Source organism: Nerophis lumbriciformis, linkage group LG23 (assembly GCF_033978685.3).
Source record: "Nerophis lumbriciformis linkage group LG23, RoL_Nlum_v2.1, whole genome shotgun sequence".
Classification (NCBI taxonomy): Eukaryota; Metazoa; Chordata; class Actinopteri; order Syngnathiformes; family Syngnathidae; genus Nerophis; species Nerophis lumbriciformis.
In genome coordinates, this window is record NC_084570.2 from 41396703 (window position 1) to 41422981 (window position 26279).

The 26279-nt window shown below is 39.7% G+C and overlaps 1 protein-coding gene and 4 non-coding genes across 6 annotated transcripts in view; 1 reads left to right on the top strand and 4 right to left on the bottom strand.

The window, feature by feature from the left end:
- Positions 1-26279, top strand: part of sema3bl (sema domain, immunoglobulin domain (Ig), short basic domain, secreted, (semaphorin) 3bl) — a 192731-nt gene that overhangs the window by 63152 nt on the left and 103300 nt on the right. For both annotated transcript variants that reach the window (XM_061985522.2, XM_061985523.2), the window contains exons 2-3: positions 15629-15789; positions 19901-19963. In XM_061985522.2, the coding sequence (XP_061841506.2) occupies positions 15629-15789; positions 19901-19963 (224 nt within the window). The remainder of the gene's footprint in view (positions 1-15628; positions 15790-19900; positions 19964-26279) is intronic.
- Positions 20890-20963, bottom strand: trnai-aau (transfer RNA isoleucine (anticodon AAU)). Its single transcript has one exon. It is a non-coding gene; the product is annotated as a tRNA-Ile (tRNA).
- trnai-aau (transfer RNA isoleucine (anticodon AAU)) lies at positions 22700-22773 on the bottom strand. The gene has a single exon. It is a non-coding gene; the product is annotated as a tRNA-Ile (tRNA).
- On the bottom strand, positions 23451-23524 carry trnai-aau (transfer RNA isoleucine (anticodon AAU)). The gene has a single exon. It is a non-coding gene; the product is annotated as a tRNA-Ile (tRNA).
- On the bottom strand, positions 24635-24708 carry trnan-auu (transfer RNA asparagine (anticodon AUU)). Its single transcript has one exon. It is a non-coding gene; the product is annotated as a tRNA-Asn (tRNA).

Below are 26279 nucleotides of genomic sequence, written 5' to 3' on the forward strand. Positions count from 1 at the left end.
AGGTACGTGGGAACAGGCTGGGACTGTAACCGGGCATTATCCACCATGATGTTCATCTCACGGGCTGCTTCCATGTTGTTGAAGTGGAACATTGAAGATGTTGTCTTATCCATGCTGAGCTTGAGACGCCATTTCCTCAGGTATGAGGACAGGGTGTTCATGTCCTCAGAGAGGCCCTGTTCTGCTGCTTCCCAGGATGGCTTACTAAGTAGAATGGCCAGATCATCTGCATAGCCATACTTCTTTGACTGAGTTGCAGGCAGGTCATGGAAATAAATGTTGAACAGCATTGGTGCCAGCACTGAGCCCTGTGGGACGCCATTCTTAAGTTTCCTCACCCTGCTGCATTGGCCATTGCTGGTGTGTAGTCGGAAGCTGCGGTTGCTCATCATCTCCATGATGAAGCTCACCATGTGTTTGTCTGGGATGGTTTCCAGAAGTTTCATATGTAGCCCACGCATCCAGACAGTATCGTATGCAGCTGTGAGGTCCAAGAAGACAGCGCCAGCCTTCTCCCCTGCCTGGAAGCTGTCCTCTATGTCTTGACACAGAAGGGTCACCTGGTCCGCCGTGGACCTATCGCTTCGGAAGGCAGCCTGTTCTTTAGGCAGCTGGGGGTCGATCACCGGGTTGAGACGTGCATGGAGGAGGCGTTCCAAGACCTTATATGGAACACACAGCAGTGAGATGGGTCTGTATGAAAGTGCATGATGTGCTGCGTGCCGCTTTTTTTTAAAGAAATTTGGGGAACAAAAAGATTTCACCTGAAATTTGAGCTAAAATGTTGGAGTTATTTGATGAAATATGGAATTACAATAAGATTCTTTGGTCAAGACAATGCATGATATGCTGCTTGATGGAAAAACATAGAAATCTCTTGAATTTTCCCAACATAGCAAGCTGCTATTATTTGTTTCCCTTACTTTCGAACCCTGCTCACAGCGTCAATGTATGTTATGTGTGCAATTGCTCAAATCTTCTTCTTTAGAATATACATTTGTGTCTAAAAAGATCCCATTGGATTTCGAGTCCAACGCCTTAACCTCTCGGCCATTACTGCCTTATTTTACAATTTGTGAATAAAAGACAGTGCATGATATGCTGCATGCTGCTGTTTGTATGGAAATTAGGGGGAAATACAACATGGGACCCAAAATTTGCACCGAAAATTTTGCATATATTTTAGTCAAGACAATGCATTGTATGCTACTTCATGCTTTCTCGGTGGAAAAAAAGGGGAAAGAAGATATTGCATCAGAAATGTGCCAACATTTGCAGACAATGGATGAAAGCTGGAGTTACTGGAATCTCAGGGACATTACTTGGTCAAGACAGTGTGTGATATGCTGCATGCTGCCATTTGGAAGGACATTAATGGGGGGGGGAAATGTTAGAACAAAAATTTGCACCAACAATATTGCAATTAGTTGATTAATTAAGATCTTTTGGTCAAGACAATGCATGGTATGCTGCTTTGTCAGTAAGAATTGAACATAAACGCTGTGAGCAGGGCTCGAGCCTGCGCCGAAGATCCCATTGGATTTCGAGTCCAACGCCTTAACCTCTCAGACATTACAGCGTTCCTGTGATTAAAAGATTGAATTACAAAATAAATATTGGACGGCGTGGCGCAGTGGGAGAGTGGCCGTGCGCGACCCGAGGGTCCAAGGTTCAATCCCCACCTAGTACCAACCTCGTCATGTCCGTTGTGTCCTGAGCAAGACACTTCACCCTTGCTCCTGATGGGTGCTGGCTAGCGCCTTGCATGGCAGCTCCCTCCATCAGTGTGTGAATGGGTAAATGTGGAAGTAGTGTCAAAGCGCTTTGAGTACCTTGAAGGTAGAAAAGCGCTATACAAGTACAACCCATTTATCATTTATTTTGGTCAAGACAGTGCATGATGTGCTGCTTCATGCTCTGTAGATGGTAAAAAGGGAAAATATAGACATTGCACCAGAAATGTGCCAACATTTGCAGACAATGGATGAAAGTGGGAGTCACTTGAAATCTGAATGACATTACCGTATTTTCCGCACTATAAGGCGCACCGGATTATTAGCCGCACCTTCTATGAATTACATATTTCATAATTTTGTCCACCAATAAGCCGCCCCGGACTATAAGCCGCGCCTACGCTGCGCTAAAGTGAATGTCAAAAAAACGCTGCGCTAAAGTAAATGTCAAAAAAACAGTCAGATAGTTCAGTCAAACTTTAATAATATATTGAAAACCAGCGTTCTAACAACTCTGTCCCAAAATGTACGCAAATGTGCAATCACAAACATAGTAAAATTCAAAATGGTGTAGAGCAAAAGCAACATAATGTTGCTCGAACGTTAATGTCACAACACACAAAATAAACATAGCGCTCACCTTCTGAAGTTATTCTTCATTCGTAAATCCTTCGAATTCTTCGTCTTCGGTGTCCGAATTGAAAAGTTGCGCAAGCGTGGTATCCAAAATGGCCGGTTCCGTCTCGTCGAAGTCATCGGAGTCAGTGTCGCTGTTGTTCTGTGAATCCTGCCTTCCGGAAAGCTCGGACCACAGTTGTGACCGAAATATCTGCCCAGGCATTTACGATCCACTGGCAAATGTTGGCGTATGTCGTCCGGCGCTGTCTGCCCGTCTTAGTGAAGGTGTGTTCGCCTTCGGAGCTGTGTGAAAAAAGCCACCCGGCCTCTTCGCGTAAACTTCCCTTAACCACTCGCTCATCTTTTCTTCATCCATCCATCCCTTCGAGTTAGCTTTTATGATGACGCCGGCTGGAAAGGTCTCTTTTGGCAAGGTCTTCCTTTTGAATATCACCATGGGTGGAAGTTAGCATGGCAAGCTAGAACCACAGTGAAGGATGACTTCTCATTCCCTGTGGTGCGAATATTCACCGTACGTGCTCCCGTTCCACAGTGCGGTTCACAGGAATATCAGTTGCTGTGAAATACGGTAGTAATCCGTGTGCGGATGGAGAGATTGCGTCTTTTTATGAACCGGATCCTTGTCGCTTTGTAGGAGCCATTTTGTGGTCTTTACAGATGTAAACAGGAAATGAAACGTACGGTGATATCCGCGCGTTTTTTCTTCTTCTTCCGGGGGCGGGTGGTTGCTTACAGTAGAAGAAGAAGCGCTTCCTGTTCTATGGGGGCGGGTGCTTTCCTTGGCGGTTGCTTGCGTAGAAGAAGAAGCGCTTCCTGTTCTACCGGGAAAAAAGATGGCGGCTGTTTACCGAAGTTGCGAGATCGAAACTTTATGAAAATGAATCGCAATAAAGCGCACCGGGTTATAAGGCGCACTGTCAGCTTTTGAGAAAAATTGTGGTTTTTAGGTGCGCCTTATAGTGCGGAAAATACGGTACTTGGTCAGGACAGTGCATGACATGCTGCGCGCAGTTCTGCATCGGTGAACTGAAATTAGCAAAGACAACGTTCTCCTTTTGATCCAGTTGTATATTCTGTAGAATAATATAGCACAAGTTATGTGGAGTTGAAATATTTATAATACTAAATTGAAACAGACACAAACAGATATAATAATCTTAATTATAAAAACATTATTTGGTCAAGATAGTACATGATATGCCACATGCGACAATGCAGAAAGGGAGTAGGAGAAAAAGTGGACATTGGAACCAAAGTCTGTAAACATTTGCAGACAACTGATGACAGTTGGAATTACAGTAAGAATATTTGGCCGCGACAGTGCATGGTATGCTGCATACGGCTATGTTACCGTAGAGGAAAGCCAGGTAAATGACACCAGACTTGGAATTTTCACACAGAATTTGAAGTATATCGATGAAAGCAAGACTTGCAACAAAATATTTTGGTCAAGACCGTGCATGATAAGCTGCACACTCTTTTGTCACTGCTCAACTTTGGCGTGCAGCTTTTAGGAAAGACAAATGACGTTCCTGCTGTGAGGTCACATGACGCCTCAGGTGGGCTGTGCTGACATGTTGGACCCCGCCCTGGAATGTGTGTGTGTGTGTGTGTGTGTGTGTGTGTGTGTGTGTGTGTGTGTGTGTGTGTACAGTACACACGTTGCAAACATGTCACCTTGACAACACACATCCTTGTTTGGACAGCAGAATTTTTAAAATGCCATTCTTTGGCTTCTGTATGGACAAAGGGAATCGATCCGTTCCAGGGTCAAACTATCCCCCACCACCAAATGGTTCTGTTATCATATGAGTCTTTTAAGGTGTAAAAGTAAGTGACAGACCCACACTGTCACTCAGTGGCGCTTACAATCAATCAAGAACTTGCTAACCTAAATAATATCAGTATTGTGTATTTGTTTGTTTTATTTTTGTAACTATGTGTGTACAGGTCAAAAAGATACCACAATAATAACAATTATATTCCTGCCTGAATACACTTTTTTAAAACATTAAGTAATATTGGTTCTGTTATTGATTACATATTTAATAGTCTTGTAGGTGTTCTTTATAGTGATGTTTAATGTATTTGTGTTTTTTGAAGTGTATTTTATCTTACATTTGAGTGGATATTTGTGATCAAAAGACTACCTCGAAATGTCCTTACTGTCGTGTCAAAATAATAAAACATAGCGATCAATTAATCATGATCTGTATTTAATTTATCTATTTAATTTTTTTTTTTTTTTAATAAATGAATAGTTCATTTATTTTTAATCTCCCCTAAAAATGGCATAACTTGAAGTTTTTTTCATTTAAATGTGTTACATTATTGTGGTAGATAAAAAGCTTGTGTAAAATATAAAATTGTACAATTATATGTGTATATATATATATATATATACACACACACACACACACACACACACACACACACACACACACACACACACATACGTACATATATGTATATATATATATATATATATATTTTTTTTTTATATATATATATATATATATATATATATATATATATATATATATATATATATATATATATATATATATATATATATATATATATATATATATATATGGCTGGTTTAAAAGGCAATAAATGTTTTATGCCACTCAAGTGTAGTAAAAAAATAAATAAAAATTAAAATAAATGTATAAATCAGTAATAAATCACACACACAAAAAATGGCAGCTCAATTGGTAGAATTTTGCCTTACAATGTACGGTAGATTTTAGACCAAATTAGTGCAAGCAAATTGACAAACAGTATCACTGTTACTTTTCGCAGGCCACCATTCATTTGAAAATCCCCCCCCCCTCCCCCCAAAAACGATTTTTAAACGTTTTAATCAAACTCCAAAAACGAATTATCTTAACTAATTCCTGTTCAAGAAATTGCTCAGTGATTTACATTTTTGAGTGAAAAATGTAAAAATAATTTTAAATTGAATGTTTTTTTATTTTAAAAGGAAATTTAAAAGGAATTTTAAAAGGAATTGTAAAAGGAATTTTAAAAGGAATTTTAAAAGGAATTTTTAAATGAATTTTAAAATTTCAATTAACATTAAAACTAAAACTAAAATTAAAATTAAAACTAAGAAAATAAAATCAAATAAATTACTATTAAAATCAAAATTGAATTAAAATTAAAATTAAAATTAAAATTTTAAATTTAAATTTTAATCAAAATCAAAATTAAAATTAAAATTAAAACATACAAAAAAATATGCTCCTGAAACTGGGTAAGGCAAGACTTTAAACACAGTAGTTCTCCACTAATGAACAGTGTTCCAACAGGAGACTTTATTACCAGTGATGGAGCAGGCGGAAGCTTGGGATATGCTTTCATACAACGCGCCCTGTCAATTATTAATGAATATTTCACATGCCTGCTTTTTACCGACGTTTTGTTTACAGTGTTCTGTGCATTTAATTTAATTTAATTTAATTTAATTCTATTAATTTAATTGTATTTAATTTAATTTAGTTCAATTTAATTAAATTTAATACATTATAATTTACTTTAATATAAAGTATGTATTTATTCATCTGTCCTGCTCATTGATCATGAATAAAAATACTTACCTCTATCAATATTATGATCGATACAAACGCAACAATACAAAAATAAAATGAATAGCTGGATTCAAAAAGATATGGCAGAGAAGAAATAGTAGCAGACCATATTAACCTTTTACATTGTTATGGTAGAACTAGATTAAGTTTTAATTATTATTTGTTTTTATTTATCATATGTTCTCTAATAATTTAATTACAATTTCATTTGATCTATGTTTATTTGTAAATAATGTTGATTGCGCTGTATTAAGTATAAACATCTTGACTATTTGAGAACATTGCAGGCATTTCTTGTTCACTTTTCCCAAAAGGAAGAAAGTGCAAAAGTTGCTCGTTATTTTCCCACACGACACCTCCCTCCTCCTAGCGCTGACCTCGTCTTTGCCTGTCGTCGTGTCGCGCTCGTCTCCAGCGTGGACGCCTTTTCCCGCCGCCAACGTTTTATGTGCGACGTTTAAAGCTCGCCCGTGTCCTTTCATCGCGTCCCTGTTAGGAATCACCATCCAGTCGTAAATATTCAAACCTTCTCCCTGCTGGTAATGAGGCGTGTGTGTGTGTGTGTGTGTGTGTGTGTGTGTGTGTGTGTGTGTATTTCTAATCTTCTTAAGACATCAACAAGGAAAAGTACCTTCCATATGAGGACCGGTGACCAAGTTAGGACCGAAACCATGGTCATGGTAATTATAATCATGGTCTCAATACAGAAAACCATTGCATCTAATAGACAGCCAAATATTACAGTCTGTGAACATTGGTCCAAAGTCAGGATTTTTTGTTGTGCACACAGAAGTAAACATTGACAGGTGCAAAGGCAGCAATATACGATAAAACAAGACGGCAGTTTTCTATTCATCCCCCCAAAAAACCTGCAAGGTGAACAGCTGATTTTACGACTTCCGGTGCTGACGTAAGATAACCCGCGTCCCACATGTGACCATAGGATGAACAAATACACTACGCTACTAAGACTATAGTGGCTATTAACAGTTAGCTTCTACAGCTGAGTTGCCCAAAGTGCGGCACAGGGGCCATCTGTGGTCCGTGACTCCTTTGTCATCAGCCTTAAGCACATTACAAAAAACAAAAAATAGAGGTGGTGAAATCTATCAAAATGAGGGTGGTCTCAAAAAGGAGGGATTTTTCAAATTGAAAGTGCTCCCCCTCTGGTCAACATATGAAATAACAAGTGTGTGTAAAAATATGAAGTGCTCCCCCTCTGGCCAACAAATGTAATAACAAGTGTGTGTAAGAAATTGAAATGCACCCCCTTTGGCCAACATTAATAAAACAAATAAAATAAATATGGATATAGAGACGTACTTTAGTAACTTGAAGTAAATAATGAAGATTAAAAACCAATTACAAACAAAATATTAAAAAAAAAAAAAAAATTTACTAAAAGCTTACCTTTTTATATTTGCATACTATGTATACATTATTAATGTTATAAATAATCTTTATATATCTAGAAAGGGTGGTCCGAAAGAGGAAGGCATTTTTCAGAGGTCTCAAGAAGGTAACAAATACAAGAATATGAGTGTGTGTGTGTGTGTGTGCGTGTGTGTGTGTGTGTGTGTGTGTGTGTGTGTGTGTGTGTGTGTGTGTGTGTGCGTGTGTGTGTGTGTGTGTGTGTGTGTGTGTGTGTGTGTGTGTGTGTGTGTGTGTGTGAGAGAGAGAGAGAAAGAAAGAAGCAGGATGTTCACAGAAAGTTGAATCTCTTTGTAATGACAGAAGAAAAGCCAATACAAGCAACGTGTTTGCTTGTGTCTTATTTCAAACACATGTTAAATATTAGCATATTTGTGAGGACATGCTAACTTTTTGGCCGAGCTTTTTAGCTGTTTTTTATGTTTAGACCTAAAAGTCATTTAAACATTTTTTTTTAGCTTTTTAGCAAAAAATGTTTCATGTTTAATCTAAAAATCATGAATTTTGATACTTGGCGCCATCTTTGAAGTGTGCTAATGTCTCGTGTATTAGGATGCTAACATTTTATGCTAACCTTTTAGCTAGTTTTGTATGTTTACACCTAAAAATCATGGTTTGTGATATTCAGTGCTGTCGAGCACGTATGCTAACAGTTCAATCAATCAATCAATGTTTATTTATATAGCCCTAAATCACAAGTGTCTCAAAGGGCTGCACAAGCCACAACGACATCCTCGGTATAGCCCACATAAGGGCAAGGAAAAACTCACCCCAGTGGGACGTCGATGTGAATGACTATGAGAAACCTTGGAGAGGACCGCATATGTGGGTAACCCCCCCCCTCTAGGGGAGACCGAATGCAATGGATGTCGAGTGGGTCTAACATAATATTGTGAGAGTCCAGTCCATAGTGGATCCAGCATAACAGTAAGAGTCCAGTCCACAGTGGGGTCAGCAGGAAACCATCCCGAGCGGAGACGGGTCAGCAGCTCAGAGATGTTCCCAACCGATATACAGGCGAGCGGTCCACCCCGGGTCCCGACCCCGGACAGCCAGCACCCCATCCATGGCCACCGGATCTGTGTGTCTCCCCTTCCACAAGGGATAGGGGGGAGCAGAGGAGAAAAGAAAAGAAACGGCAGATCAACTGGTCTAAAAAAAGGGGGGCTATTCAAAGGCTAGAGTATACAAATGAGTTTTGAGATGGGACTTAAATGTTTCTACTGAGGTAGCATCTCTAATTGTTACCGGGAGGGCATTCCATAGTACTGGAGCCCGAATAGAAAACGCTCTACAGCCCGCAGACTTTTTTTGGGCTCTGGGAATCACTAATAAGCCGGAGTTCTTTGAACGCAGATTTCTTGCCGGGACATATGGTACAATACAATCGGCAAGATAGGCTGGAGCTAGACCGTGTAGTATTTTATACGTAAGTAGTAAAAGTCGCATCTTAAGTGCACAGGAAGCCAGTGCAGGTGAGCCAGTATAGGCGTAATATGATCAAACTTTCTTGTTCTTGTCAAAAGTCTAGCAGCCGCATTTTGTACCAACTGTAATCTTTTAATGCTAGACATAGGGAGACCCGAAAATAGTACGTTACAGTAATCGAGACGAGACGTAACGAACGCATGAATAATGATCTCAGCGTCGCTAGTGGACAAAATGGAACGAATTTTAGCGATATTACGGAGATGAAAGAAGGCCGTTTTAGTAACACTCTTAATGTGTGACTCAAAGGAGAGAGTTGGGTGGAAGATAATACCCAGATTCTTTACTGAGTCGCTTTGTGTAATTGTTTGGTTGTCAAATGTTAAGGTGGTATTATCAAATAAATGTCGGTGTTTAGCAGGACCGATAATCAGCATTTCCGTTTTCTTAGTGTTGAGTTGCAAGAAGTTAGCGGACATCCATTGTTTAATTTCATTAAGACACGCCTCCAGCTGACTACAATCCGGCGTGTTGGTCAGCTTTAGGGGCATGTAGAGTTGGGTGTCATCAGCATAGCAATGAAAGCTAACACCGTATTTGCGTATGATGTCGCCTAGCGGCAACATGTAAATACTAAAGAGTGCAGGGCCAAGAACCGAACCTTGGGGGACTCCGCACGTTACCTTAACATAGTCCGAGGTCACATTGTTATGGGAGACGCACTGCATCCTGTCAGTAAGATAAGAGTTAAACCACGACAAGGCTAAGTCTGACATACCAATACGTGTTTTGATACGCTCTAATAAAATGTTATGATCGACGGTATCGAAAGCAGCGCTAAGATCAAGAAGCAGCAACATAGATGACGCATCAGAATCCATCGTTAGCAGTAGATCATTAGTCATTTTTGCGAGGGCTGTCTCCGTAGAGTGATTTGCCCTGAAACCGGATTGAAAAGGTTCACAGAGATTGTTAGACATTAAGTGTTCATTTAGCTGCTGTGCGACAATTTTTTCGAGGATTTTCGAGATAAACGGAAGGTGGGACACCGGCCGGTAGTTTATCATGAGGTCAGGATCGAGGTTAGGTCTTTTGAGCAAAGGATGAATAACCGCTTTTTTGAATGCTAGGGGAACAGTGCCAGAGGAAAGTGATAAGTTTATAATATTTAGCACTGATGGACCTAATAATACAAAAAGCTCCTTAATAAGTTTCCCAGGAAATGGGTCAAGTAGACATGTTGTTTGTTTTGTCCCATTGACACATCTTAACAATTCCTCTAGTGTTATTTCATCAAGGAGAGAGAAACTATTTTGGAGGGCGGTATCCTTCGTAGATACAGTCGTATCTGTGTTAATAGAACCCAGTTGTAGCTGCGATGCATTGTCTTTAATCTCCTTTCTAATGAGTTCAATTTTCTTATTAAAGAAATTCATAAAATCATCTGCTGAGTGGGTGGAGCTACTGGGAGGAGTCCCTTGTTGGGTTAGCGATGCTACTGTACTAAACAAAAATTTCGGATCATTTTTGTTGAGGTGGATGAGATTTGAGTAATATTTAGCTTTAGCTAGGGTAAGCATGTGTTTATAAGTTATTAAACTATCACTCCATGCTTGATGGAAAACCTCAAGTTTAGTAGCGCGCCATTTGCGTTCCAGCTTTCTACATGATAATTTATGGGCTCTAGTTTCTTCTGTAAACCATGGGGTGCGCCTTTTAGGTGTCAGGCTTGTCCCTGACAGTTTGACTGTTTTAGTTTTTTCTCTGTGTTTGTCTTAGTTTCCTGTCAGCGCTTTTATTTTGTCTTCATTTCCTGAGTGTCTCCCTGAGTGCTGCTTCCCCTCAGCTGTGGCTGATTGGCACCTGGCCACACCTGGTGTCAATCAGCCAGCTACTATTTAAACCTGCCTTCTCCTCCAGTCATGGCTGGATCATTGTCGTTCCTACCTGTCGTGTCGTTGTTCTTAATACTTGTCGTTGTAGCTCTGTCTACTTTTGGTTTCACTCTGCTCATGTCCTAGTTCCTTCGTGTCACAGTAAGTGTTTTTGGTTTCTTGTCCACAGTTAGCCTCTGTGCTATTTTAGTTCATAGCCAAGTTTGTTCTCCGCCTTGTGCGCGCCTTTTGTTACCTTTTCATTTGTTGTTTTGCCTTAGTGTATAATTAAATCATGTTTTCTCGTACAATGCCTTCCGCCTTCTCTGCATCTTGGGGTTCGTCACCTACAAACTCTGACATTAGGGGCTCTTTTAAGCTTTAGCGGTGCTATACTATCAATGGTGTCGCGCAGGGCGTCATTAAAGTTGTTAGTGAGGTTATCAATAGAGCCGACATAATTTGGGAATGGTGCCATTACCGAAGGCAGTAGGCCAGCAAGAGTCATCGTTGTGGCAGCATTAATGTTGCGGCTGCTATAGTAGTTATTATTATTAGTTTGTTGACAATGAGTCAGAACTTCAAATTTTATAAGGTAATGATCGGACATTACTTTAGTATACGGGAGTATCGTAACTTTGGAGGTGGTGACACCCCTGACCAGCACTAGATCTATCGTATTTCCGTTGCGATGCGTAGGTTCATTTATTATTTGTGTAAGACCACAGCTATCAATTATAGTCTGGAGCGCCATGCACTGAGGGTCCGATGGGGTATTCATATGGATATTAAAGTCCCCCATTATGATTATATTGTCGGCGTGCGTCACCAAATCAGCAACGAACTCTGAAAATTCACTGATGAAGTCCGAATTGGGTCCTGGGGGGCGGTAGATAACAGCCAGGTGGAGAGGCAGCGGTGTGACAAATCTCATAGTAAGCATCTCAAACGAGTTATATTTATTATTTAGGTTTGGGGTAAGATTAAAGTTTTTATTGTGTATGAGTGCAACTCCCCCACCCCTTTTAATGGGACGGGCAATATGCGCTCCCGCATAGCCAGTAGGAGACGCCTCACCCAGCGCAAAGAAATCGTCTGGTTTGAGCCAGGTCTCGGCGAGACCAATAACGTCAAGATTATTGTCTCTAATGACCTCATTAACTAATAACGTTTTGGAAGATAATGATCTTATGTTTAAGAAGCCCATATTATAGGTATTGGGCTGTTTTGAGGAGTATTTGTTGAAATTATCCGTAGTAGCAATATTAATAATGTTGTGTTTATTATGTGTAGTGCACTTTAAATAATTTCGACCATATCTAGGAATTGATATGACGGGAATTTTCCGATTGTTTGCTTGATGTTGTGATAAACCGAACGCATCATAACTTGCCACCTCAGTAGAGTGCATGTCTACTTCTGACACAGAAAAAACATTTTTTGAGTTGTGTATTGTTCTAAAATAGTTGCTATGTGTGCAGGTATTATCCAGCCTGGCGCTGGCTAGTTCTATTTTAACTAACTTCTCACCCGGACTAGCGCTTCTTTGAGGATTAGCCTTTCGCTTTGTTGTTAGCACCGCTCGGCATCCCCGCTTCTGCTTCCGCTCACACCGCTTACGTGTCTTCCGTTGACGGTCCTCGCTGGCACTTAACTCCGCTGCTTTAGAGGCCGCTGGATGTAGCCGGCGAAGAATCCCCATGCTAGCGAGGAGGTCGAAAGTACCCGCATCTTTCAGCCTATAACGGCCCGATCTATCCACATCCAGAATCGTCTGTCGGTCGTATCTGATCACGAAGTGTCCACGCTGTGAGCCAGCCATGAAATAGACAGAATTGACGGGTATTTTTGCCAAATCGCTCTACACTTCCAAGAGCGTCTGCAAGCCGCTGCCATCAGGGCGCCGCCATCTTAACATATGTTTACCATATTTGTGCGATTATTAGCATGCTAACATTTTTAGCTAGCATTTTAGCAAAATGTTTATGTTTAGACCTAAAAATCATGAATTTTGATACTTAGCACCCTCTTTGAAGTATGCTAAAATACTAACATTAGGATGCTAACATTGTATCCTAGCTTTTTAGCTTATTTTGTATGTTTACACCAAAAAATTATGGTTTGTGATAGTCAGTGCTATCGAGCAAATTAGCTAATAGTTAACGTGTGTTTACCATGTTTGTGAGAGCGTTAACATGCTAACATTTTTTGTAAGCTTTTTAGCAAAAAAAAATTCATGTTTAAATCTAAAAATCATGAATTTTGATACTAAGGCGCCAGCTTTGAAGTGTGCTAATGTCTCATATAATAGGATGCTAACATTGTATCCTCGCCTTTTAGCAAATGTTGTATGTTTACACCTAAAAATCATGGTTTGTGATATTCAGTGCCTGAATTTTGAAGCTGCTGCCGGGTATTTTCGGGAGTGATTCTGCAACCAGGTGCAGAATCAGGGTCCCCATCCTGGACCGGCCCCCACAGATATATGGCTGGACGTGTGGGAGCAGCACATGTTTCCAACCGGTGCAAGATTTACTTGTCTTTGGACGGAAAGTGCAGGTTTTACATCGTGACCCCGCGGGGAGAGTTATGTTTCCTGGTCTTTGTTCCTCGGGTTTGGACTTTTTGCGAGCCAGGATTTACTGTCGGACTTTATCAGACAAGGAACCATATTTGGAAAGATGAAGTCAAAACATGCTTACTGTATGCGCTCCTGTGACGCAGTACACTGTCCAAAAATAGTCCGTTTTACGGTAAAAATAAAATTGGCAGCCTAGTCGCCAGGATTTCATCGTAAAAATAAGAAAAAGAAAAAGTACATTTTATGGTAACATTCTATTTGGGGTGGGGGGCAGGGGGGACATGCCCCCTGCCCTTTTATCGTACTAAAATAATGTTATGCTATTGAATGGCGACGCATCAAATGCTAGCACTAGGTAGCTAAAGCCTGTTCGCTTAGACCGCCCACAAGCTTGCCAATTGGCTGTCTGTCTCCGCCATGACGTAACTACAATCAACGGCACGCTGCAGCTGGCCAATCAGCGGACAGATTCGCAGACCGGCAATGCTCCGACCAGCCTTCAAGATTTCAGGAGAATCGGACCATATGGGAGGAATTTATGACTGTTGCAATTTCCCACCACGCTGGGTCTATCTTAATGTGGCGATAAAAACAACAGAAATGCTAACGTTAGCATGTTATGCGTCAAGAGCCAAGATATATATGACTCTGGGGCGTGCAAATGAGCAATTGGCTAAGAAGGTTAGCGTATGTCAAGTATTAAAGATGTATGACTCTGAGGCATACAGCTAAAAAGTTGTCATGCTAATGTTAACATGCTAATAGTTAGCATGTGTCAAGTACCATGTTGTATGAGTCTGAGGCATATAGCTAAAAAAGTTAGCATGCTAATACTTAGCATGTGCCAGGTACCGTGTTGTATGACTCTGAGGCATATAGCTAAAACGTTAGCATGTGCCAATTACCAAGTTGTATGACGCTAAGGTAAACGGCTAAAAAAAGTTGGCATGCTAATGTTAACATGTTAACAGTTGGCATGTGCCAAGTACCATGTTGTATGACACTGAGGCATATAGCAAAAAAAAGTTAGCAAGCTAGCAGCTAGCTTGTGTCAAGTACCAAGTTGTATGACTCTAAGGCATATAGTTAAAAAAAAAAAAAGTTAGCATGCTAACAGTTAGCATGCACCAAGTACCATGTTGTATGACTCTGAGGCATATGGCTAAAAAAAAAAAAAAAGTTAGCATGCTAACAGTTAGCATGTACCAAGTACCATGTTGTATGACTCTGAGGCATATAGCTAAAAAAATGTTAGCATGCTAACAGTTAGTGTTAGCAAGTACAAAATGGCTTCCAACTTGTACCCATAATGCTTTGTTTGTTTTTTGGCTAATGTTGGGGGTAATTCAATGTTTTGTTTTTGTTTTAAATAAAACACCTTACCTGGTTCTTTGGGACATCTGCTTGCAAACAAAGTCAGTTTTAGGAGAAACATTTTTAAAACCATGATTGTGGTATGTAAACCATGTAGTCACTTCAAATCAAGTAAAGTATTAAATTACATTATAGACGTCTCTATATTTGGCAATGTTGTGCGTGCTTAATAGATCATATTTCAATGCACACAAGGCTACTTTGAGTCATGGTACCGTTTTAAAGCCAAACCCATTCATTGTTAGAAGTGACACATTTAACCATATAATGTAGCTAAAAACAAAATCTAGTAGGGTAATAAATGACATTATAGACATTTCTATATTTGGGAGTAATAGATCATATTTCAATGTACACAAGGCTACTTTGAGTCATGGTGCCGTTTTAAAGGCTTGCCCATTAATTCTTAAAAGCTACACATCCAAAAACAAAATCAAGTAACGTAATAAATGACATTATAGACATTTGTATATTTGGGAGTACTTTATATATCATATTTCAATGTATACAAGGCTACTTTGAGTCATGGTGCCGTTTTAAAGGCATACCCATTCATTGTTAGAAGCGACACATTTAATCATATAATGTAGCTAAAAACAAAATCAAGTAAAGTATTACATTACATTATAGACATTTCTATATTTGGGGGTACGTTATATATCATATTTCAATGTATACAAGGCTACTTTGAGTCATGGTGCCGTTTTAAAGGCATACCCAGAGAGCAGCTAAACCTTAACTGAGAATGGTCGGCTGAATAGCTGTATGGTATGATGTATGATGCAAACTGCGTTGATATCTCGCGTAGGGTTCCATCTCGGTCCACAGTCCGTATTAGAAGGACACAAGGACGCATTAGGCTATTTTAACACCGTACCTCCAAGGCGTGGCGCCTTTAGGCCAGGACTCTGTCCTTGCATCAGTCTTCACTGACAAAGGTGATCAATAATAAGGTCAATCTTTTCTGTTCTGCAGACTTGCTGTCCACCAACAGGTCGTCCATCTTCAACGGCCATCACGGACAACTCTCGCTGTCCGCCGTCTATCTGGACGAGTACCGTGACCGTCTCTTCCTGGGGGGCAAAGACGTCATGTACTCTCTCCTGCTAGGACCTGCACGCAGCGAGTCTAAAGAGGTGACATGGAGGAAACACATCATCATGTTTTTCCCAAAAATGTCTTATTGCTTTGTTTTTGACGTTCAAACGTACAAAACCCAAAACCAGTGAAGTTGGCACGTTGTGTAAATGGTAAATAAAAACAGAATACAATGATTTTCAAACCCTTTTGAACCTATATTCAATTGAATAGACTGCAAAGACAAAATATTTAATGTTGGAACTGAGAAACTTGGGAGACAGGTCTGGACTACAGGCAGGCCAGTCTAGTACTCGTAGTCTTTTACTATGAAGCCACGCTGTTGCAACACGTGGCTTGGCATTGTCTTGCTGAAATAAGCAGGGGCGTCCATGATAACATTGCTTGGATGGCAACATATGTTGCTCCAAAACCTGTATGTACCTTTCAGCATTAATGGTGCCTTCACAGATGTGTAAGTTACCCATGCCTTGGGCACTAATACACCCCCATACCATCACAGATGCTGGCTTTTCGACTGCAACAATCCGGATGGTTATTTTCCTCTTTGGTCCGGAGGATACCACATCCACAGTTTCCAAAAGCAATTTGAAATGTGGACTCGTCAAACCACAGAACACTTTCCCACTTTGCATCAGTCCATCTTAGATGAGCTCAGGCCCAGCGAAGCCGGCGGCGTTTCTGGGTGTTGTTGATAAATGGCTTTGGCTTTGTATAGTAGAGTTTTAACTTGCACTTACAGATGTAGCGACAAACTGTAGTTACTGACAGCGGTTTTCTGAAGTGTTCCTGAGCCCATGTGGTGATATCCTTTACACACTGATGTCGGTTTTTGATACAGTACCGCCTGAGGGATCGAAAGTCACGGGCTTGCCGCTTACGTGTAGTGATTTCTCCAGTTTTTCTGAAGCTTTTGATGATATTACGGATTGTAGATCAAGAGAAAAAAAAAAAGAAAAAAAATGTATTTATTTATTTATTTTTGTAATGTTATTCAATCAACATAAAAAGCACAATATATACATTATATATCAATATAGATCAATACAGTCTGCAGGGATACAGTCCGTAAGCACACATGATTGTATTTCTTTCTTGACTGTAGGCATGACAATTACCTTGCCAAAAGACCAGAAAATGTCGGTATTTTTGTCAATATCGACAATTTATGTCGCTAAAATGTAGGAACAAATTGTTTTTGCAACCCTGTCAGGAGGACAATGCATGACATGCTGCATTGCATGTATTTATATATATTTTTTAAATATATTTTTGAAGTATTTTTATGTGTGCGCATGTTGGAATTAATTTTCAATATTCAAATTCCATATTCGTGCACGCTACAACCACCATGCTTGACTGTAGGCAAGACAATGATCTTGCCAAAAAAACCTGTCAAAAACCAGAAAAAGATGGTACATGTCCAACGCACGTGTTGGACATGTTGGAATTTATTTTCCTCCGCACTGAATCGCAGCTCCCCGGTGCCGGCAGCACTCGTGCACGCTACAACCACCATGCTTGACTGTAGGCAAGACAATGATCTTGCCACAAAAAAAACCCAGTCATGGACCAGAAAAAGTCGGTACATGTCCAACGCACGTGTTGGACATGTTGGAATTCATTTTTACCGGCACTGAACCGCAGCTCCCTGGTGCCGGCAGCACTCGTGCAGGTCACAACCACCACACTTGGCTGTAGGCAAGACAATTATTTTGCCAAAAGACCAGAGAAAGTTGGTAAAAAATGAATTCCAACATGTCCAACACGTGCGTTGGACATGTTGGAATTCATTTTTCCCTGCACTGAACCGCAGCTCCCCGGTCCGAGAAGCACTCGTGCCACCCAGGACCACGTCGCACCATTTTTGTTGAAGCGAAGCGTATTTTAAAGTGAACTAACATTACCGCTAATGCAAACTACGTGGTCGGACCGCAGAGTACGACGTATGAACTCATACTTCCAGTGATTACTTTGAATATGCGTACGAACACGTTCAAACTCCAAACCAAACATTTCTGTTCAGTGTCAAATTGTTACGTTCGGAATCAAACCGCCGCTATTCTCGCCTCAAGAACACGGTTCAGCGCTTCCAATTATTTATAATTACCGTGCAATAACTTGGGAAAACATACGCGCAGAGCAGGATACGATGCTGGTTGCCATGGGAACCGCTTCGCATTCTCCACACAATGTTTGTTTTTATTGCGTCAATTGTTGTTAGTTTGGCAGAGGAAGGCGGAACTCTATTGAGAAATGAGAAGATGATAAAGGAAAACAAAGGTGACTGGTCGTGGGTGGATCAAAGTGCAACTTGATTTAATGTCCTATGCTGCTTTTCGTTAAGCATCTGGCAACCCATTAGAGGCTTTTTGGCTGGTACCCGCCAGACATCAGGGACCGGTTGAAAGGACGCGACAGGGCAAATGTGCCCCGCTTGTCATCCGAGACACAAACAACGTCGGCCATCAAAGGACGAGGATCACGTCTGAGTGAGTGTGCGAGGACGCCAAGCAGGAAGGAAGTGGGAGGACGGCCATGTTTCTCACCAGGGTGGGGATCCTGGACGTCAGACGGGATGAGCCAGAGAAACTGTGCCAAAGATTTTGACCTCTGGCCAACGCTCCAATTTCTAGTTTTGTTGCGGGCAGGCATCAGACTCCTACTTCTCATAAGTTATTGAACCAGCAGAACGAGGCCACACCCACAAATGTTTAGGAACAAAATCATATTTCTCTTAGCATGTTTGCCCATCAGCAGTGCCAATGGTATTTAAAAAAATAAATAAAAAATACAATCACGTGTGCTTACGGACTGTATCCCTGCAGACTGTATTGGTCTATTTTGATATATAATGTAGGAACCAGAAATATTAAAAACAGAAAAAAGCAACCCTTTAGTGTAAATGAGTGTGAATGAGTGTAAATGGGGGAGGGAGGTTTTTTGGGTTGGTGCACTAATTGTAAGTGTATCTTGTGTTTTTTATGTTGATTTAATAAAAAAAATAAAAATGTTTTAAAAAAAAAATTTTTTTTCTTGTGCGGCCCCGTACCAATCGATCCACGGACCGGTATCGGGCCGCGGCCCGGTGGTTGGGGACCACTGATGTAGATAATGGCTATTAGCAGCTGTCTGGGTGGCTGGTCTTAGATGATCATGGAGGTGCACCTGCTGTATGTATGTTGTCTGCGGTTGTGAGGCCGGTTGGATGTACTGCCAAATTCTCTGAAACGCCTTTGGAGACAGCTTAGGTAGAGAAATTAACATTCAAGTAACGGGCAATAACAGTTCTGGTGGACATTCCTGCAGTCAGCAAAACGACCAATATGTGTTTATTATTTATTATTATGAAGTGAATGTTTATTGATTTATCTGTATGTATCAAGTTATATGCTATTACTTTTACCATAACACAAATAATAACACACCTTTTTTTTCTGTGCTTGTTTTCGTTTTTTTTACTATTTGCATCATGGTCGTTAGCAAAGATAAATCCATAAATTAGCCACACCGTTTTAAAAGCCGCAGGGTTTTAAAAGTAGCGGCTCATCATCCGAAATTTAGCTTTTGTTTGATGGCAGCCATGTTTTTCAAAGAATCTTGCTGAAATTTCACACACATGTGCTTGTCAGTCCCCTAAAGGCGCGTCCCAAATTTCATGATTTGACAAAACACCATAAAGTTACAGTGTTTTTGCTGCGTGAGAAATAACAAGTCAATAAAACGTGTGGGTTTTGATAACAGCGCCACCATGTCGTGTGTTTGTCAGAAAAATAATTGCACAAGCAAAACACCGAGGGTGCATTTTTTGACAAAGTTTCACACTCTTGTGTGCATCATGGAAACGTTTATTGTTGTTGAGGACACAATGTGCAACAGTGTTGTGTTGCAATCTTACAGAGTTTGACCACAGATATGTATTTCTATGTCCCAAGTTTCTGGTTTAGCCTTCACAACACAACATTATTATCTTACCTCAAAATTTGCTTCCCATTTACCAAATCCCACATCTCCCGTTAAATAGAATGTTTTGATAGTAGGCTTGTGTTTCCGCTGAAGAAGGCATCAAACCAACTCTCAATGATTGCCAACCAAGATGTTGGAAACATGGAATAGTTGTAAAAATCATGTCTTTGTGTCCCCGCATAGATCTATTGGCCCCCGTTGCCTGGCAACAGAGAGGACTGCCTTCAAAGGGGGAAAGAACCACAGGTAAGTCATTAACGCCTAACGTATGATGTGTAAATATTGTCTGCTCGCAAGGTACACACTGCCCATTCGTCCATGTGTCTTTTGTTCCACCATTGTGTCGGTCATGGTGGTCTTTTGGACCTTGCTGCCCCGACCTTAGCATATTAACCAACACATGCTAACTGGCTAAAGTAAACAGAGTCGTCATATAATGACCCTCGATCTTGGCTTTATTAGCACCACGCTCTAACCAATTGAGCTAACCAACCATATGTACCCAAGTTCACATTTTTGGAAACTTCGTCAAAAGTGTACATACTTTACATGTTTAAGAGTAAATACGGAAGAGCATGGATTTGAACCTTTGTGACAGAACTACTGGATGTATCAAACCAGATCTTGTCTGGGTCTTATGTTCACAGCTGATATTTTTCAAAACTTGACTGGTCCGTACGTGGCTTAGCGTTATTAGCACCACGCTCTAACCAACTGAGGTATCTGGCCACATCACAGTGTTTGTTAACATCCAAGAGGAGATGGGAAGACTAAGAGGGGTTGAACAAACCTTTACTGTAACATTTCACACCTTTAAAAGCAAAGTACAAAGTGTACAACATTTACATATTTAAGATTAAGTAGAGAAGAACGTGAATTTGAACACAGTCAAAGTTCTTTGTGACTGAAGTACTGGTACCCCCAACCTTAGCATATTTAGCAACACATGCTAACCGGCTAAAGTTAGCTGTATTTTTAGAATTTGTCAGGATTAGTATTTGGATAACACTGCTCTTTTAAAATCCTCACCCTCAGTACACGATATTTAATTGTAAGTATGGAAATGCATGAATTTAGTTGAATCAGAGTCCTCCAAATTAGCGTTTAGCTATGCAACAAACCAGGACTTGTCTGGTTCTTATGGACACATCTAATATTTAACAAAAGTCAACTGGCCAGTACGGGTATCAAACCCGCGACCTTGGCGTTATTAGCACCACGCTCTAACCAACTGAGCTAACCGGCCATATGTACCCAAGTTCACATTTTTAGAAACTTGGTAAAAAGTGTACATACTTTACATGTTTAAGAGTAAATACGGAAGAGCATGGATTTGAACCTTTGTGACAGAATTACTGGATGTAACAAACCAGATCTTGTCCATGACTTGTCTGGTTCTTATGGACACATCTAATATTTAACAAACTCTATTGGCCTGTACGGATATCAAACCCGCGACCTTTGCGTTATTAGCATCACGCTCTAACCAACTGAGATAACCGGCCATATGTACCCAAGGTAACATTTTTAGAAACTTGGTAAAAAATGTACATACTTTACATGTTTAAGAGTAAATACGGAAGAGCATGGATTTGAACCTTTGTGACAGAACTAGTGGATGTAAGAAACCAGGACTTGTCTGGTTCTTATGGACACATCTAATATTTAACAAAACTCAACTGGCCCCTGCTGGTATCGAACCTGTGACCTTGGCGTTATTAGCACCATGCTCTAACCAACTGAGCTAACCACCCATATGTACCTAAGTTCACATTTTTAGAAACTTGGTAAAATTGTACATACTTTACATCGGGGGTCACCAGCCTTTTTGAAACCAAGACCTACTTCTTGGGTACTGATTAATGCGAAGGGCTACCAGTTTGATACACACTTAAATACATTGCCAGAAATAGCCAATTTGATCAATTTACCTTTAACTCTATGTTATTATTAATAATTAATGATATTTATCTTTGTGGAAACACTGATCATCTTAATGATTTCTCACATTAAATATATATATATAGAAACAGATAAATATCAATATGCAACACTTTATTCTTTTATTTAAGTGCACATTTTTCAAATTGAACATTTTCAAATGATCACTTCTAAGACAGTCTTGTGAAATCACAATATCCCATTTTAACTAGCTAGCCACTAACATTTTTTTAACAAATCAAGAATTACTTTGCACCATGGAAAATCTAGATTCTAGATTTTCCAGAACAACATTTTTAAAAGAAATTCAAAAGACTTTGAAATAAGATTTAAATTTGATTCTACAGATTTTCTAGATTTTCCAGAATACTTTTTTTTTATTTTAATCATAAGTTTGAAGAAATATTTCACAAATATTCTTCGTCGAAAAAACAGAAGCTAAAATGAAGAATTAAATTAAAATATATTTATTATTCTTTAAAATAAAAAAAAAAATGTTTTACTTGAACATTGATTTAAATTGTCAGGAAAGAAGAGGAAGGAATTTAAAAGGTAAAAAGGTATATGTGTTTAAAAATCCTAAAATAATTTTTAAGGTTGTATTTTTTCTCTAAAATTGTCTTTCTGAAAGTTATAAGAAGCAAAGTAAAAAAATTAATGAATTTATTCAAACAAGTGAAGTTTTTAAAATATTTTCTTGGATTTTCAAATTCTATGTGAGTTTTGTCTCTCTTAGAATTAAAAATGTCGAGCAAAGCGAGACCAGCTTGCTAGTAAATAAATAAAATTTAAAAAATAGAGGCAGCTCACGGGTAAGTGCTGCTATTTGAGCTATTTTTAGAACAGGCCAGCGGGCGACTCATCTGGTCCTTACGGGCGACCTGGTGCCCGCGGGCACCGCGTTGGTGACCCCTGCTTTACATGTTTAAGAGTAAATACGGAAGAGCATGGATTTGAACCTTTGTGACAGAACTACTGGATGTAACAAACCAGGACTTGTCTTGTTCTTATGGACACATCTAATATTTAACAAAACTCAACTGGCCCATACGGGTATCGAACCCGCGACCTTGGCGTTATTAGCACCACGCTCTAACCAACTGAGCTAACCGGCCATATGCACCCAAGTTTACATTTTTAGGCTCTTGGCAAAAAGTGTACATACTTTACATGTTTAAGAGTAAATACGGAAGAGCATGGATTTGAACCTTTGTGACAGAACTACAGGATGTAACAAACCAGATCTTGTCTGGTTCTTACTTTCACAGCTGATATTTTTCCAAACTTGACTGGTCCGTACGTGGCTTGGCGTTATTAGCACCACGCTCTAACCAACTGAGGTATCTGGCCACATCACACTGTTTGTTAACATCCAAGAGGAGATGGGAAGACTAAGAGGGGTAGAACAAACCTTTACTGTAACATTTCACGCCTTTAAAAGCAAAGTACAAAGTGTACAACATTTAAATATTTAAGATTAAGTAGAGAAGAACCTGAATTTGAACACAGTCAAAGTTTTTTGTGACTGAACTTCTGGCACCCCCAACCTTAGCATATTTAACAACACATGCTGACTGGCTAAAGTTAGCTGTATTTTTAGAATTTGTCAGGATTAGGATTGGGATAACACTGCTCTTTTATAATCCTCACCCTCAGTCACGACATTTAATTGTAAGTATGGAAATGCATGAATTTAGTTGAATCAGAGTCCTCCAAATTAGCGTTTAGCTATGCAACAAACCAGGACTTGTCTGGCTCTTATGGACACATCTAATATTTAACAAAACTCAACTGGCCAGTACAGGTATCGAACCCGCGACCTTGGCGTTATTAGCACCATGCTCTAACCAACTGAGCTAACCGGCCATATGTTGTCTGGAGTCACACCTTCAAAAACTAAGAGAAGGTGTACATACTTAACATGTTAAAGAGTTAATACAGAAGAGTGTGGTTTGAACCTTTGTGACTGAGCTACTGGAACCCACAACCTTAGCATATTTAGCAACACATGCTAACCGGCTAGAGTTAGCAGGTTTTTTAGGATTAGGTTTGGGATAACACTGCTCTTTCAAATCCTCACCCTCAGTACGTGATATTTAATTGTAAGTAAGGAAATGTATGCGTTTAGTTAAATCAGAGTCCTTCAAATTAGCATTTAGCTATGCAACAAACCAGGACTTGTCTGGTTCTTATGTTCACAGCTGATATTTTTCAAAACTTGACTGGTCCGTACGTGGCTTGGCGTTATTAGCACCACGCTCTAACCAACTGAGGTATCTGGCCACATCACACTGTTTGTTAACATCCAAGAGGAGATGGGAAGACTGAGAGGGGTTGAACAAACCTTTACTGTAACATTTCACACCTTTAAAAGCAAAGTACAAAGTGTACAACATTTACATATTTAAGGTTAAGTAGAGAATAACGGGAATTTGAACACAGTCAAAATTCTTTGTGACTGAACTTCTGGCACCCCCAACCTTAGCATATTTAACAACACATGCTATCTGGCTAAAGTTAGCTGTATTTTTAGAATTTGTCAGGATTCGGATTGGGATAACACTGCTCTTTTATAATCCTCACAATTAAATATCGTGTACTGAGGGTAAGTATGGAAATGCATGAATTTAGTTGAATCAGAGTCCTCCAAATTAGCGTTTAGCTATGCAACAAACCAGGACTTGTCTGGTTCATATGGACACATCTAATATTTAACAAAACTAAACTGGCCAGTACAGGTATCGAAACCGCGACCTTGGCGTTATTAGCACTACGCTCTAACCAACTGAGCTAACCGGCCATATGTAGCCAAAGACACATTTTTAGAAACTTGGTAAAAACTGTACATACTTTACATGTTTAAGAGTAAATACGGAAGAGCATGGATTTGAACCTTTGTGACAGAACTACTGGATGTAACAAAACAGATCTTGTCTGGTTCCCTATGGGCACATCTAATATTTAACAAAACTCAACTGGCCCGTACGGGTATCGAACTCACGACCTTGGTGTTAATAGCACCACGCTCTAACCAACTGAGCTAACCGGCCATATATCTGTATGGCTCCCGCCTTCAGAAACTAGGTGAATAAGTGTACATACTTTACATGTTTAAAAGTGAATACAGAAGAGTGTGGATTTGAACCTTTGTGACAGAACTACTGGAATCCCCAGCCTTAGCAAATATAGCAACACATGCTAACCGGCTAAAGTTAACAGGATATTTGAGATTTGGTTTGGGGTTACACGACATTGTCAAATCCACCCCCTCAGTACGCAATATTTAACAAACCAGATCATGTCTGGTTCTTATCACATCTAATACTTAACAGAACTTGACTGGCCCGTACAGGGATCAAACCCATGACCTTGGCGTTATTAGCACCACGCTTCAACCAACTGAGTTAACCGGCCATATTAGATGTGGCTCCTACCTTGAAAAACTAGGTAATAAGTGTACATTCTTTACATGTTTAAAGAGTAAATATGGAAGAGCGTTATTAGCACCACGCTCTAACCATCTGAGGTATCTGGCCACATCACACAGTTTGTTAACATCCAAGAGGAGATGGGAAGACCAAGAGGGGTTGGATAAACCTTTATTGTAACATGTCACACCTTTAAAAACGAAGTACAAAGTTTACATCATTTAAATATTTTAGATTAAGTAAGTAAGCACAAAAGTTCTTCAGAGTTCTTCAAAACACTTGCTAACCGGCTAAAGTTAGCAGGTTTTTTAGAATTTGTCAGGATTAGATTTGGGATAACACTGCTCTTTCAAATCCTCACCTTCAGTGCACAATATGTAATTGTAAGTAAGGAAATGCATTTATTTAGTTAAATCAGAGTCCTCCAAAATTAGCATTTAGCTATGCATCAAACCAGATAATGTCTGGTTCTTATGGACACAGCTAATATCTATCAGTACACAATATTTTATTTTAAGTAAGGAAGTGCATTATTTTAGATTAATCGGAGTCCTCCAAATCTAGCATTTAGCTACATAACAAACCAGATTTTGTCTGACCAATATGGACACAGCTAAAAGTTTATGAAACTTGCCTGGCCGGTACGGGGATTGAAACCACTGCCTTGGCATTATTAGCACCACGCTCTAACCAACTGGATTAACCAGCCATATGTTGTCTAGAGTCATAGCAGGTATTTTAGAATTTGTTAGGATTAGGTTTGGGATAACACTGCTCTTTTAAATCCACACCCTCAGTACACAATATTTAAGTAAGGAAATGCATATTTTATTTGAATCAGATTCCTCCAAATTAGAATTTAGCTATGCAACAAACCAGATAATGTCTGGTTCTTATGGACACATAAAATTTAACAGTTATTAGCACCACGCTCTAACCACCTGAGCAAACCGGCCATATGTTGCCCTGGTTCACATTTTTAGAAACCAGGTAAAAAGCGTACATACTTTACATGTTTAAAAGTGACTACAGACGAGCGTGGATTTGAACCTTTGTGACTGAACTACTGGAATCCCCAACCTTAGCATATTTTGCAACACATGCTAACCGGCTGAAGTTAACACTGTTTTTACAATTTGTTAGGATTAGGTTTGGGATAACACTACACTGTCAAATCCACACCCTCATGTTTA